Here is a 15,772-nt window from a genome sequence, read left to right on the forward strand (position 1 = left end):
AGTAGCACTTTTATCATAAATACTGAGTGTTAGAACTGAAAGAGTCCTTTAAGGCCTACTACCTTCTCATTTTGCAGAGGAGGAAACAGAAGTCCAAACGTTAAATTACTTTCTTAAGATAACATAGGTATTAAATAGCTGATCTAGTATTTGAGTCTAACTCTTATGACTCCAAATTCAGTATTGAAAATTAAATGTTGTAATTGATAATTTTAAAAAAACATACAGCAATTGACTTTCTGTTTTATTTAGATGACATTTAATCACTTTTTGAAATGAACTCAATGATAATACAATGTACAGTAAGTGGTTAGTTATGAGTGATATTGGTCTTATGTAACATTTGTGTTTAGCTATACAACGGACAACAGTTGTCTTCATCAAAACAGGGAAATGATAAATGTTGGAGAAGATGTGGGAAAATTGGAACCCTAATGTATTGTTGGTGGAGTTGTGAACTGATCCAACCAGTCTGGAGAGCAATTTGGAACATTTACAAAAATATTTATAGCAGCTCTTTTTGTGGTGCAAAGAATTCAAAATTGAGGAAATGCCCTTCTATTGGGGAAAGCTGAACAAGTTGTGTGGTGTATGAATATAATGGAATACTGTTGTACCATAAGAAATGGTGAGCAGGTGGATTTCAGGAAAACTTGGAAAGACTTGCATGAACTGATGCTAAGTGAAGTGAACGGAACAGTTACTGTTAGTAACAGTGTCATTGTGCGATGACCGACTTTGTTAGACTTAACTTTTCTGAGCAATGCAATGACCTAAGACAATTCCAGAAGACTCATGGTGGAAAATGCTGTCCTCATCCAGAAAAAGGACTGTGGAATCTGAATGCAGATGGAAGCAGACTATTTTCTTTTTTTGTTGTTGTTTTTATGTTCTTTCTTTCCTCGTGGTTTTTCACTTTTGTTTGATTCTTCTTTCACAGCATCACTAATGAGGAAATATATTTAATATGACAGTGCATGCATAGCCTATATCATATTGCATGCCATCTTGAGGAAGGGAAAGCAGAGGGAGGAAGGAAAAATTTAGAATTCAAAGTCATAAAAGTGAATGTTGAAAACCAAAAATTAATTAATTTAAAAAGCCAATTTTCTTCATGATTTGCTATATGATTTTTCATACTTCGAAGTGCCAGAATCTACTTGATCATTTATTGTGAAATTCTGGATTTTTAAAGAGATAATGGTATATTTTAACTTGAACAACTTAGATTTAGTGTATGTTAAATGTAAAGTACTAGGTTATTTATTGATTATGTTTCTTTTAAAATTGTGATCTAGTTAAATGTTTATGTTTATTAGCTTTTCTTATATTTAAAAATGCCACAACAAATTATTCCTTTAATCTAGGACTTTAATTTCAGGTATTTGTGGAATAGATGAATTTGATAAGATGGGGAATCAACATCAAGCCCTGCTAGAAGCCATGGAACAGCAAAGCATTAGCCTTGCTAAAGCTGGCATTGTCTGCAACCTCCCAGCAAGGACTTCAATTATTGCTGCAGCAAACCCAGTTGGGGGACACTATAATAAAGCCAAAACTGTTTCTGAAAATTTAAAGTAAGTCTTTATTTACAGGTAATGACTCTATAAAATGGCAGGTTTTTTTTTTCTAATAAAAGTCAATTTTATTTAGATTTTTTTTTCCAAATGGTGGATTCTTGATTTCAGCAGTGCTTTTGATAGTGCTAAAAAGGGCTACCTCGTCAATCTATTAAGAGATGGGGCCAGAAAAAGATGTGAAAGGTGATATTTTTGTGGCCACTGGTCCTCCCAAGGAAAGTTGTGTGAAGCCTAAGGTTGAGTGCAAAGTAGTAATAAGTAAACGATATTGGCGTGGGAGAAGGAGAGAAGAAAGAAATAAGTAATGCCCATTTCACTAATATATCAGACAGGAAAAGAAGACTTCATGAACTACTATGGCCTGTATGCCAGAAATTACTGACCATTCCATTGGACTTAATGCTATATTTGCTGATTGATCTTAAAAGTGAAATTTCTCACTCATTAACTTAAAATTTTATTTCCTAAAGTTTTTTTTGAGTAATAGGGGGAAACAGGTTTATAGATTTCCTAGTTGTTGTTTCTTTTTGTTTATTCACCTTCTAGAATTGGGAGTGCTCTGTTATCCAGATTTGATTTGGTGTTTATCCTACTGGATACCCCAAATGAGGATCATGACCATTTACTTTCTGAACATGTGATGGCAATAAGAGCTGGAAAGAGGAAAACAGTTTCAAGTGCTGCAGTGTCTCGTGTGAGCAGTCAGGATTCAAACACCTCTTTGCTTGAAGTCGTTTCTGATAAACCTTTATCAGAAAGACTAAAGGTAGACATTACCTCATGAATATGTTTCCCCCTTGGTCTTTTTCTTCTCTTCATGTTCAGATGTAAGAAATTAATATATTCATTTTCATATTGCTTATACACTTAATTATATACACTCAGTCATGTTCTGTACCTTTACTTCATGTACTGTGAGGGTTAAGGCCAGTATCAGTTTTATCCAGATTATCAAACTCAAACAGATTTTGAGAGACAGAATCTCCATTATAAGACTTAATATCTAAAAAATTTAAATATTTGATAAATTATCTTAGTAATCTTTCTATTTTATCTACATATCTGTAACCTATATACTTGATTCATTGCTTTAGGTTTCTCCTGGAGAAAACTTGGATCCAATTCCACATCACTTATTGAGAAAGTATGTTGGATATTCTCGGCAGTATGTTCATCCAAAGTTATCTCCAGAAGCTGCTCAAATTCTTCAAGATTTTTATCTTGAGCTTCGGAAACAGACTCAGCGATTAAATGGTACACCAATTACCACAAGGCAGTTGGAGTCACTGATTCGTCTGACTGAGGTTATTTTCAGTTGTAAATGTTTTAATAGTTTTTATTTCCTCAGTTTTACTACAGTTTTGCTATACTATATTAGTTTTAAAAGCAAATTTAGTGTCTTTCATGAACAGGCACCTGGATAGTTCATGAAGTATACAATCAGAAAATAAAGGATGTAAGTCCTTTAGTAGATCTGTTGAACACACACAAACACCATGCTGATGAACCAATTTCTTTGTGTCTTCCACTATTGCCAGTTTATTCTAGTCAGTAGGGCTGTTTATTAACTCACTGTGGGCTGTTTATTAACTCACTGTAGAGCATTCTTTGAAAATTTGACAAATCCATAATCTCAATAGATAACAGAAGTCTTATACTTGTGATAATCAAAAAGTAACTTTATCATTTTAAAAATTAGGGCTTGGTGTTAGCTGTTGTTGCTTAAAGTAAAACACAAGAGAGACAACTAAAAACTTAACTTCAAAGTAATTACATTTAAAATTTGCAGTTTGCTTATTTTACCTTGGTGGTTTCATGCACAAGTACTTCAGGGATCCATGACTTTATCCATGTGAATACTCCCTTTATTGTACAGTTCAGAACACTTCCACACCTTAGTAGACAATCTTTGTGATTCCTGAGGCTGAAAATTCTGTCATCTCCTTGGTCAACACTTCTCATGAGCTGCTTTGACCTTAGCTAGGCTGATCCACTGACAAGAAACAGTATAAGCCATTATGTGCTCATACTTGACACCCTTCCACTTTAGTAGACCTGCCACCAGCTGTACTCCTCCTATATAGCCTTTGACAAGCCAAGGTCATCTTTACACTGTGATGAGGCCTCAGAGTAAGACTTCAGTGGAAGTGGCATACTATTGCTGTATAATACCGTTTCATATGATCAGTTCTCTGCCTTCTCTCAAGGTAAAATATGTTTGGAATTGCAGTTTTAACATATGTGTAATGCATAAAAAAATAACCAACTCTATTGACTGTACCTATTATTCTAAGAGGAGCAAATATATCAACTGTATTACCTATCAAAATTGAAAATATATTATGGATTTTGTTGAAGGCTCGCACAAGATTGGAATTAAGGGAGAAAGCAACCAAAGAAGATGCAGAAGACATAGTTGAAATTATGAAGTACAGGTAAGATTTTAATTTTAAATTAAGCTAAGAAATGATGTTAAATGAAATAATGACATTTCGTTGTCATTAGAAGCTTAATTTATGTGTGCCTGATTTTTCTACTGAATCACTATATTTCCGTGAAAGTGATTTTCATAATAATAACAGTGTGTACAAGAAAATTGTTCTCTATTTAAAACATGCCAGTAGTAAAATAATACATACAAAATATGACATTTGGGGAGGGGAGATAGTTTAAGCTCATTATGGTTCTGCATAGCCCTGAAACTATCCTCACTCCTACTTAACAGTAGATCAAATAAAAGAGAAATCTCAACAAAGTATCATATTAATCAATCGATAAACATGGAGGACATTAAGGTATATCCTCTGAAAAGTATGATTAAACAGCTTCTTCATGGAAGCTTTTCCCAGTGAAATTAAAATGTCATTTGGACTCAATAAGTGTGAAATTCTTAATTACGCCAAATTAAAATGTAAACTAAATCTTTGAACTTGAATCCAGAACTCAAATAGAACCAAGGACAAAGGCAATACTTACGAATATCTTGATTTTTATATACCTTGATTTTTCTCCAGGTAAGACATAGTGAGTATAGTCATAAAGAAGAAAGCTATGGCATTAAATGTGAAAAGAGTAGCAGCATTCTGAAGTCAGAGTTCAGTGAGTGAACACTTTTAGAGAAATTAACACTTTGGCAATACCAGTCTTACATTTGCTTGTAAAAGAGTTGATGAACAGCAGTGGATTTTGAAGTATCCAAATGAAAATCTGTACAGTATTTATGAAATACAGGGACCATCACCCAAGGCAGTTATAGGAAGTTTAAGAGCCTTCTGAAAAGGAGAAAAGAGGCATGTAGATATTCTCGGGTGGCCTGATAAAAAGACTGAAAACTTGAGAAATATTTTTGGAAGATTCCATTACAAAGCAGTAGGCTGACGAGATGCTTCTGAATTTGATTATTGTAACTGAAGGTGGTTTCATTTTCCTCTGTGTCTCAAAAGCTTATTAGAAATCAATTAACTAACTCTCAAAGATGTTTTCACAAAAGGTGAAGTGGTGTGGATGGTGATACAGGTCTTGTGACATTAACCTCTTTGGCTGCAATGTTCTTAATGCCCCCAAGCATATCTTTTTAAATAGACTATTTGATTTCAAGACAGTTTCTCAAAGTGCCTACTACTATCACTTCAACCCTTAGCTTGCTTTCCTGAAGTAGGAAAGCCTGTCACTTCCTCTTGATGAAGTCTCACTTCCAAAAGTAGCTCACAAAATTAAACCTTTCATTATAACCCTCACTAGTCAATGATCATACTACACACAGTAGATTCTCAGATTACTTCTTTGTCTGTTACCAGTTATCTCCTCTTTGTTAATTTATCGGTTTTACTTTTATGATATTATTTGGTGCTTGCTATGTCCAATGACTTTTCTGACTCATTTTGAAGCAAAGCATTCATGATGTACAAATGTAAGACTTCTAAGTGTCCCATCATATAATCTCAAGCATTTAGAGATTCCTTTTAATAATGATCCCTGTACCCATTGTGTGCTTTTAGTATGACAAGATGAAAACATTGTTTTAGGAAGTAATCAAATGTAGGGAATATAAGGAAGAGAAAAGTCAAAGATAACTATGGAAGATCTGGTATAGGAATCTGGAATGATAGTGGTTCCCGTAATAGAGATCTGGTTGGTTGCTAACTATATTCTAGGTCACCTCTCACAGCATGCAAGGCATTGGTACTCACTTACATGTTATTTTTGGTATTTTGCCTTATGATCCACAGATTTTTCTTTGGGTAGTAGTGGAAAGGCAGATATTTCCCTAGTCAGTACTGCTCTAGTGAACTGAAGTTAACAAGGTTATATTAACTTCATTTGAATGGGCTGGTCCAGTTTTTCATAGAATTTATCTACTTCTACCTTCTACAGTTAGTTGTTCTTTGGTCTCAAGGCTAAAGTTGTTTCATGATGATGAGCTGATTACTTGTGTTTATCATGAACCTTGAAAAGCAAGATAACCAAATGCCTTTCCAAATTATTTTCTGTTTTTGATAAAATCCAAGTCTGCCAAGTCATTTATTAATCCTAAGAGGACCTAGGAGACATCATTCAGTTTAGTGTCAGTTTCCTCATTTCTTCTAGTTTCATTTGTGACAAGAATGGCAGTGTGGATATAGTTCAGTTCTTCCAGTATTATATGTACTAGTGAGTTATTGGATAAAGTTTGCATATTAAATGCTAATAGCTAAATTAATGTTTATTCTAAGAACTATATGACTCTTAGTATCTTCTGTCCTGCTTTCTGCCACCATTTTGTGAGAGTTAAAGGAGTTACACAGGACTGAGTTCTGGTCTGTATTTTTAACTACTTCATGGGTCACCATAACCAAAAATTTCATCATATAGTAGTTATCATTTTTGTGGTAAGTTCTTCCATACATAGAGAATTCATAATCTTTTCCCAAAACAACCTAACTCTTCTAAACCTCTCTTTCTATCAAAGGCACCATCGTTCATCTAGTTACCCTGGTTTGCAACGTCAGAGTCATCCTGGACACCTCTTCTCCATCACCCCACATAGCTAAGCACTTGCCAAATTGTGTCAAGCTCCTCAATGTCAGGCCTTTTATCACGTCTCATTTAGACTATCGTGATGGTCTAATAATTGATTTTCCTAACTCAAGTCTGTAACCTCTCCAGTCCATTCTCCACACAGCAGCTAAAGTAATATTCCTAAAGAACAATCTGACCATGGTATTCCCTTGCTCAGTCAACTCCAGTGGCTCTCTTTTACCTCTCTCAAAATACATGCTTCTCTGTTTGGCATTTAGAACCTTTAACCAGACTCCAAACTACCAGAATAGCTTTATTCTGCAACACACAGTCCTGCCATACAGGATTTCCCCATAACTAGAATGATGCACTGTCTTTATTTGTACTATACTTTATTCTGTTCAGTTTCCTCCAAAAATCAATTCAGACACTACCTCATATATGATGCCTTTCCTGATTCCCTTGCTCCCCACTCCAGCTACTAGTGTCTCCTGTCAAAATCACTGTCCCTTATTTCGTATGTTTTACATATACTTTTACATATACATATAATGTAATCTTTCCCAAAGAATATAATCTCTCTTTGTAGAGGAATTGTTTCATTTTTGTCTCTGTGTCCTCAGTACTTAATACAATTTCTGGCATCAAATAGGTATTTAATATTTATTTATTGATAAACACATAGTTAGATTAGATATTTTTAAAACAGAACATTCTCTTAACTGATATATACTCAAATCCTTTCCATCTCAGTAAAATCTGGCAGAACCTTTGTTCTGTAGGCATACTTTTCAGTGATCCAAAGTTACCTCCATGCTGTAAAAAAGCATTCAAATTGGAATTCTTTGTCATGTCTGAGAAATGGGAAATGAACAGAAGTTTTAAAAAAATGTGTTTTATCACAGTTGTTGGTGAAATTGATTTTATGCCAAATAGTTACCATAATGAGGAGGCTGAAATGAAGAATCATGGTATCCAAGGGCAACTGTAAATTCCTTCAGGGCAGAGATTATATTTTCTTTTTTGTCTTTGTATTAGCAACACTTATTATAGTGCCTTACATATTGGTAGGTGTGCAGTCACCTAAGGAAAAAGCAAAAAATAGTTGAGGGAAAAATTAGTTTTCAAAGTGCATGTCTTAAGACCCACCTAAACTGAATCAACCATTTGTAGATGAAATGGAAAGGAGCATACTAAACAGATATGAAATGAAACGTGGATGACTGGAATTTGGATTCTACTACCTCAATGTCCAGTGTGCTGTGGCAGTTAAAAGTGGTAGTGGCACTGAAGAAATTATGTCAGGAAGGACAAATGGATAGTAAAAAGTACCGTGCTAGAGGTGACAATTTTAAAAACGCTCAAGGATTGGGTTTTTTTTAATAATTTTTTTCATTTGACAAAAATTTATTCTCTCCTACCTTTTTTGAACTCTTGTAACATATATGCATAGCAAGCAAAACAAATTTCTGAACTGTCCATGTCAGTAATATTGTCGGTCAATGAACATTTATTAAGAGCCTACTATGTGTTAAGTACTGATGAGACAAAGACTAAAGATGGTCCCTGTCCTCAAAGAGCTTACAATCTAAGGGGGAAGACAACATACAAAAGAAAGCAGAAAAGCAGAGTTGGAGAGAAGGTGGCCAGCACTGGGGCAAGATGGAGAAATCCAGAAGAGTGAAGTCAGTTGGGAAATGAAGATATGGATAACCTCAGCTCTCTCCTTATATGTAGAGATCTGGATGGAGAGGGGTCCCAGGGGCAGAGAGTACTAATAAGGTGCAAGTTCCAGGTCTAAAGTGATCTTGCAGATTGAATGGACTCTTGAGGTTTGATGGAGAAATCCAGAGGAGTGCAGCAAAGTAGGAAATAATGAGATGGCTGGCCATGTCCAAAAATATATGTCTCCTTTAGCACCTTAAGTCTGTCACCTTTGTCAGGTACCTCCCAGGGGTAGCATGCTCTGTCATTGGTCCTCTGGAATTATTCCATTGATCAGGGTTCTTCAGTTTTTCAGAGTTGTCTTTACAATGTTTTTGTTGTATAAATTGTTCTGATTCTGTTCACTCCACTCTGTACTAATTCATATATGTCTTCCCAATTTCTCTGAAATCATCCTTTTCATTATTTTTTACAGCATGATAGTATTACATTCATAAATAACAACTTGTTGCGCCATTCTTCAGTTTATTACCTCTTCAGTTTCTAGTTCTTTGCCACTACAAAAAGAGCTGCTATAAATATTTTGTACATAGAGGCCCCTTTTTCCTCTCTTTTTCTTTTCTTTTCTTGTTGGGGCATAAGCCTAGCACTAATATCACAGGGTCAAAGTGTATGTGCATATTAGTAACTTTTGGGGTGTATTTCTAAATTACTTTCCAGAATGGCTAGATTTAAGTCACAGTTCCACCAGCAGTTAACCCACAAGCTTATCTTTCCTAAGTCCCTCTTTACATTTGGCCATGTTCCTTATTTTGTCAACTTAAGCACCCTGGCAGGTATGAGTAGAACTTCAGAGATGCTTTAATCTACATTTATTAGTGATTCAGAGTCTTTTTTTACATGGCTGTTGATAGTCTGGATGTCTTACTTTGAAAACTGTTCATACCTTTTGACCACTTATCAGTTGGGGAGTGGTTCATATTCTTATAAATTTTAATCAGTTATTTATCTACCTTGAAAATGAGATGCTTATCAGATAAGCTTGCTGCAAAGATATTTTTCCCAGTTTCTTTTTTTTCATCTTCTAATTCAAGCTACATTGATTTTGGTGGTATAAAATCTTCATTTTAATGTAATCAAAATTGTCCACTTTATCTTGTTTGACCCTTTCCATCCCTTGTTTTGTTATGCACTGTTCCCTATATGGAGATCTAAAACTTATTTTCTTCTTTGTTCTTCTGATTTGTGTATGTCTAATTCATATAGCCATTTGGGGCTTATCTTGATGTACAATCTGAGATGATGCTCTGTACTTATTTTCCTCCTTACTGTTTTCTAGTTTCCTAGCAGTTTTTCTCAGAGAGTGAATCGTTTCTCCAATAGCTGGGCTCTTTGGGTTTATCAAACACTAGGCTACTGAATTCATTTGCTTCTGTATGTTCATGTACCTAATCCATTCCAGTAGGCAGCCTGTATCTTAGACAGTATCAGATTGTTTTTGATGATTAATATTTTGTAGTTCAGAGGTCTGGTATTGTCAAACTCCCTTTTCTTCCACTTTTTTCATTATTTCTCTTGAGATTCTTGATCTTTTGTTACAATAATTTTGTTTTTCTTTTTTATTCAGGTAAGAGGGTGGGGGTTGGAGAGGAAGGAAGAATAGCAATAAGTTGTCCAAAAAAAAAAAAAAAAACACCATTGAAACTTTTTTTTTTAACACAGAAAATAAAAGAGAAAGAAAACCAGAGAGAAACTGACAAGCTGGAAAACCTTGAAAGTTGCTTGTTGAAATTATTATATATTGGAAAGGAAACTCAGGATTTATAGCTTCATGTACAATCCTCTTTCTATTTTATTTTGTATATGGAAATGGTCAGTTTATTTAGTTTCTAAGTTCAGAATAAACATTTTTTTAAAGATGTGGTCTTTTACAGTCTAAAGATTTATGACTAATTGTTTTTTATCTCTACCATATTTTCCAAATCTCTTTTGTTTTAGTATGTTAGGAACTTACTCAGATGAGTTTGGGAATCTAGATTTTGAGCGTTCTCAACATGGTTCTGGAATGAGCAACAGGTCAGCAGCAAGAAGGTTCATTTCTGCTCTCAACACCATTGCAGAAAGAACTTATAATAATTTATTTCAATATCAACAACTTCGACAGATTTCTAAAGAGCTAAACATTCAGGTAATATTTTTTATACAATGCTTCTGGTGGGGGTGAGGGTAGGAAGGACAACACTAGCAAAGGGAACTCCCAGTGAAGAGGCTCTACCAATGTATATTGGCACTTTCACCGAGATTTATAGTCCTAAAAAACCAAGTTTAGTACTAAGGTGTTAAGAGACTTGCTCAGGGTCATACATTCAGTAAGGGTCAAAGGTAGTGCTTGCATCCAGGTCTCTAAGACTCTCAGGCTGTCTCTCATTCCACTGCTTCTTAGCTTTAAGATATTTTACACAATAACATTTATCAATCACTTTTAAAGTTTGTAAAACATTTTACATGTGTTTTACTTCAGCTTCACGGTAAGGAAAGGTAAGAGGACTGCAGGTGTCATTATCCCCATTTTACTAGTGAGGAAACTGAGGTTCTCAGAGGGCACCTTACTAGTCTAGGGGTCACACAGCTAGTAAATTTTAGACGATGGGATTTAAACTTATGACTCCAACTCCATTGCACTAAGCACTACATCACACTCTCAAGGCAATGCAGAAGTAAGCAAAAGTGCTGATTAAAACAAAATATGTACATTAGATAAGTTACTATAGAATTTAATATTAGTGGTCTACTACTGAAATCAGGATGTTTAATCAAGAATATACAAGCTCTGTTGCTATTTGTATAAAACTAAATGTTTCTCATCCCTCCTGAGTAATATTCTCAAACTTTATACTCTCATTTATTGTTTGGTGGTCATTTTTGTAAGGCATTATTGAACTGCATAAAGCTAATAACTGGACAAAGAAAGCAAATAAAGTTAGAGGTTTTTCCACTCAAAGTTATCTATGAGTATAGGGGAATTTTAAAGGAAGTTACTTGTAGTGAGTAAAATAAGATGTTGGTTAAAATTTGTAGTAGGTTTTTATTGTTTCCTATTTAATTTCATAGATCCCAAACTTGAACACCTTCTTTCAAGCTACCGTGCATTCTGTTATTTGTTTATCTACTCTGAAGGTTCCTTGGGAATGAATGGGAGCTTGTTTTGCCTCCTGGGATGCTGAAATAGAAAAAGGAACCAAAAGTAAAATTATTCATTGTCTCTTGGTTTATTTTCTTTTAAAAATTTTTTATTGATGGATTTTGTTTTTATTTTCAAATACATCTCTTCCCACTGCCCCACCTCCCACACCCCCCATATCAGAGTCATTCCTTAAAACAAAGAAAAAGAAGGACATGGAAAAAGAAGTTAAACAAAACTAAATAACACATTAGCCAAGGAGGACATCATATGGGTATATTTTTTCCTAGTTCTGCTCACTTCACACATTTCTGTGTATTCTTCATATACACTCTTCCTTACAACATAGCAATACGTCATTACATGTATATACCATAATTTGATTAGCTATTCGCCAATCAATGAGCATCTACTTTGTTTCTAGTTCTTTGCTTCCATTAGTGCTACTATAAATACATATGTGTATGTTTATATTGTATATGTGGGAACTATCCTTGACCTTTTTGGCTATTCAAAATTTCTTTAAATGTGCAGAAGAAAGTTCTGGAAAAAGCAATAATAAATACAATTATGAAAATAACATGCTGAATTTATTACATTTAATAAAACAAATGGCATAAAATGGAGATTCACATTAAATTTACAGACTTTTTGTGCCCTGCTGTGCATATGGAAATACTCAGATATGGGGGGTGGGTTTTGGTGTTCAGAATTTAAAAAAAAATTACAGCATTCAACCCCAGTAGTTTTTGTGAAATATAACTGATTTGGTTCTCTTTTAACTTTGATTATGGTATAATATTCAATTCAGGTATCCATTCTGCCTTTTTTTGTAGAATGTGGTATTAGGTATTGGCCTAACCCTAATTTTTACCCAACTGTTTTCCGATTTTCCCAGCAATTCTTGTTTGTTTGGGTTTTTGTTAAACATTTTGGGAGTTGAGTTGTTTAGTTCAGTTGTGATCCTTCCTTATTCAAGCTGTTCCACTCATTCATATTTCTATTTTTAACTAGTATCATTTATGTTTCTTAGTAACCTGTGTCCCAAATTGTTCAGGCCTATTTCTTGCTCTCATCATGACCATTCTGTCTCTCATTGGCTGTGCTATGTCATCTCTGGGTGCCAGCTCACATATCCCTTCTCCTGGCTAGGATGATGCACATGGAAGCACACCCCTTTCTCAAAGATGGTGCTCTCCTATAGCATTGTCTCTCTCCAGATTAAATCCATCATAAAGTCTGCCCATCTTCCTACACAAACACATACATCATTCTCAGTTAAAATGTTCTTTAGTAGGACCCCTTTTCTCACTTGCCTTCTCCAAGACCAAACCCTTCAGTGCTTCAGTTTTGGAGTAAGTCCTGCCTCTATTATGTGCTGGTTTTACGTCCCTGGTCAAGTTACTTAGCTTCTCAGTGATTCCAGCAACTATCCCAAGACTAGAAATAGCAAATGGCATCCATATGCAGGCTGCATTGGTAGAGAGAGTTTCTTCACTGCTCTACCTATGAAATACCTATACCTTCACACCTATACTAGTGAAATCATAGATGTGAAAAGATATTCACACATAATTAATGTAAGAATTTTAGTTTGTTTTATTTGTTTGCTTCTCCAGAATTTTCTTTTCTCTTTCAGGTTGCTGATTTTGAAAATTTTATCAGCTCACTAAATGACCAAGGCTACCTTCTGAAAAAAGGTCCAAAAGTTTACCAGCTTCAAACTATGTAAAGTGAGTTTCCCAGTAATAACTTGTTTTATCATCAACAGTTGCTTTAAAAAAAAAGTTTCCCTTATGTGTGAAATGTAGAAGAAAGTATATCTGAATTTATTATCTTAATGTTAGTCATATAATTTTCTTAAGGTAAAGCACATAACTGAAATTTTTATACTCAGAAATGCTACATGAATAAAAGATCAAAAGATAAGGTAAACTAAATATTAAATTTTTTTAATGGCAAGCAGCCTCTTTTTCATTTTTACATTTTCCCCCAACAATTGTTTACATTTTCCTTATTAAGGGTCAGAAAAAACCTGAGATCTGTCTCAATCACTTTTTCATATTTATTTAAATAGTTCCAAAAATATATAGATTTTTATTGGAGCTTATTTTTTCCTTAAAATTTATATTAGTAACTTAGAAAATGATATTTGAAATAAATTTAATTTTTAATTAACTTTTTCATCTTGATACTAGCTAGTGTGTAGTTTTTAAGATTTTTAATTCTTCAAAAGGTAGTTTTCATGTGTGAAATTCTCAATTTAAAATGTTAATATTAAAATGAGTCAGATTTTTATGCTTAATATAAATGATGTAGATGATATTGAAACTTAATTGTATAATAAATATTTATTTTTTTAATCTATGTGTATTCCTTTTGCTATTTAACTAAGCAAATGAAAATTCAATATTAAAAGGATGTGATTGCTTGTTTTTCTTTAAAATTTCATAAATAGGATAGACCTAAAGATAGGAAGAAAGCCTACACGCTGAATGTTATGATTCTACAGAGTGGTTTGCAGTTTAGGGATACCATGCTTTTTAATGAATGTCATTTTAAGACTATTTATTGTTTGTTTAATTAGCTTTGCCTGGCTAAAATGGTTGTTTTTGTTCTCATAGCTGATTCTAAAATGGCCTATTCCTTTTATTTTCTAATAAACTTTTTGCTTAAAAATACATATTATGAGATTTGGAGGAGGCATTGTGGTACTATTCTTTCTCCCCCAAACCTCCCCTCCTTAAGGTACTTGTGTTCTTCAAGCTATATTTCATGACTTTTTTCCCTTAAAACTTAGCCTTGGCATTTGTTTAAACTTTATCCAAAATAAAAGCAGTGGTAAGGACTGATTGCCTCATCTCTCCATGCCTCCTGAAGCTCCCTAGTACTTATCTACTAAGTCATAGATGAGTTGATATATGTATATTGATTGTAAATTTTCTGCCACTAGAAGAATAAATAGAATGACAGCAATTTTTGCTATTCAGCTGTATGTATATGTGCATTTGTCTCAGAGTTTTCATAAGCCTATAGGAATGAAGGACCTGAACCGCTTTACACAGGTCACATTTTATATCCTTCAAGATCAAGGTAACATCAGTAAGCCATTGTCCTGGAAATCTTATGAGAAGTTGCTGCCAAACCCTGTTCTATATCCCCTGTGTCTCCAAAGTTTCATGCTACATCTACCCAGCCTTTCACTGTGCCCTCTGGAATGCATGTTCATTCCATAGGCAACAAATAGCTCTTCATTTTAAATCTTTTCCTCAACCACTCCGTCTACTAGCTCTTACTGAAACCTTACAGCCTCTCTGGCCACCCTTTCCAGCATTTGGCAACACCTTCACTCGTTCTTACTGGCTAAGGAAGAGAAATTGAAATATTCTTTACTCCCCATTATTACTTCCAGGTTCTCCCTCTTCCTCCATCACTCAGTAAATTCTCTTCCTTCGAGGTTCATGCTATTGAAATCTACCAAACAAATATTTATATCTATCAAACAAAATCCTGGTAACTACTGTCTATAAATCAGCCCTGCCCCCTACAACCCAGTTTACTACCCCCCCTTCCTTCCTAAATAAATATTATTCTTGGTTTACAATTTTCTCTCATTCTCAACTCCTACCCTCATATTAGGTGGAATTCAACATTCATATTGATTCTCCCTCAAATACCCTAAAAACTCAGTTCCTCAATGTACTCACCTCTTATGAGCTCTTTTTTCACCCATTCTCATCACAATAGATAATCAGACCCTTATTCTTACCATCACAAAATGTACCAAGCCTGTGCAGAGTAGAAAAACGCACATACACTGGCTCTTCCCCGACGGCCCATAAAATACCTGTAAAAAAGGACTCAACAAATTCTAGAGCAGCAGAAGCCACAGAACAACAGAGTGGAAGAGATTTCCAGCCAAAGGTAACCTGGAAGGTGTAGAGGAAAGGTCTAACCCAAGGGATGCTGAGCAGAGCGGAGCCCAGCCCTGGCTGTGCAGCACTGGGAGGAACAGAACTAGAACAGGCCTCCGAGGCAGAATTCCCAGCAAGGAAGGTCTCAGATCCCTCAACCCATAAGTGCCGAAGAAAGCTTCAAAGGTCAGTAAGAAGGCTTCCCCAACTGGGTGAGAGGGGAACAGGGCTCCCCCCCAGCACTGGCCCCAGGCAACGGCAGTGGTAGCTGCAGCAACAGCAGGGGTGGCTGCAGCAGTGGGCATCCATTTGTGAAGCACTTGGCCTAAAGCCCCTCCTGGAGGAACTGTACAGCTGATCTGAACCTCAGCCCTGAGTGGCAGCCCCGCCCCCCCTAAATACCCTGGGGGAATTGAGCAGTTGATCTGAACTTC

General features: G+C 35.1%; 1 protein-coding gene across 3 annotated transcripts in view; it reads left to right on the top strand.

Moving 5' to 3' along the window:
• MCM8 (minichromosome maintenance 8 homologous recombination repair factor) overlaps window positions 1–14,107 on the top strand; it is a 52,580-nt gene extending 38,473 nt beyond the window's left edge. For 2 of the 3 annotated variants that reach the window (XM_072634413.1, XM_072634414.1), the window contains exons 15-20: window positions 1,382–1,577; window positions 2,127–2,346; window positions 2,675–2,884; window positions 3,939–4,015; window positions 10,242–10,431; window positions 13,064–14,107. In XM_072634413.1, coding sequence (XP_072490514.1) covers window positions 1,382–1,577; window positions 2,127–2,346; window positions 2,675–2,884; window positions 3,939–4,015; window positions 10,242–10,431; window positions 13,064–13,156 — 986 coding nt within the window. In that variant the 3' untranslated portion in view covers window positions 13,157–14,107. Of the gene's footprint in view, window positions 1–1,381; window positions 1,578–2,126; window positions 2,347–2,674; window positions 2,885–3,938; window positions 4,016–10,241; window positions 10,432–11,354; window positions 11,488–13,063 lie in introns of all 3 variants that reach the window. The other variant, XR_011972517.1, reaches the window with a different exon arrangement.
• The last annotated feature ends 1,665 nt before the right edge of the window (window positions 14,108–15,772 follow it).

This window comes from Notamacropus eugenii, chromosome 1 (assembly GCF_028372415.1).
Source record: "Notamacropus eugenii isolate mMacEug1 chromosome 1, mMacEug1.pri_v2, whole genome shotgun sequence".
Lineage (NCBI taxonomy): Eukaryota > Metazoa > Chordata > Mammalia > Diprotodontia > Macropodidae > Notamacropus > Notamacropus eugenii.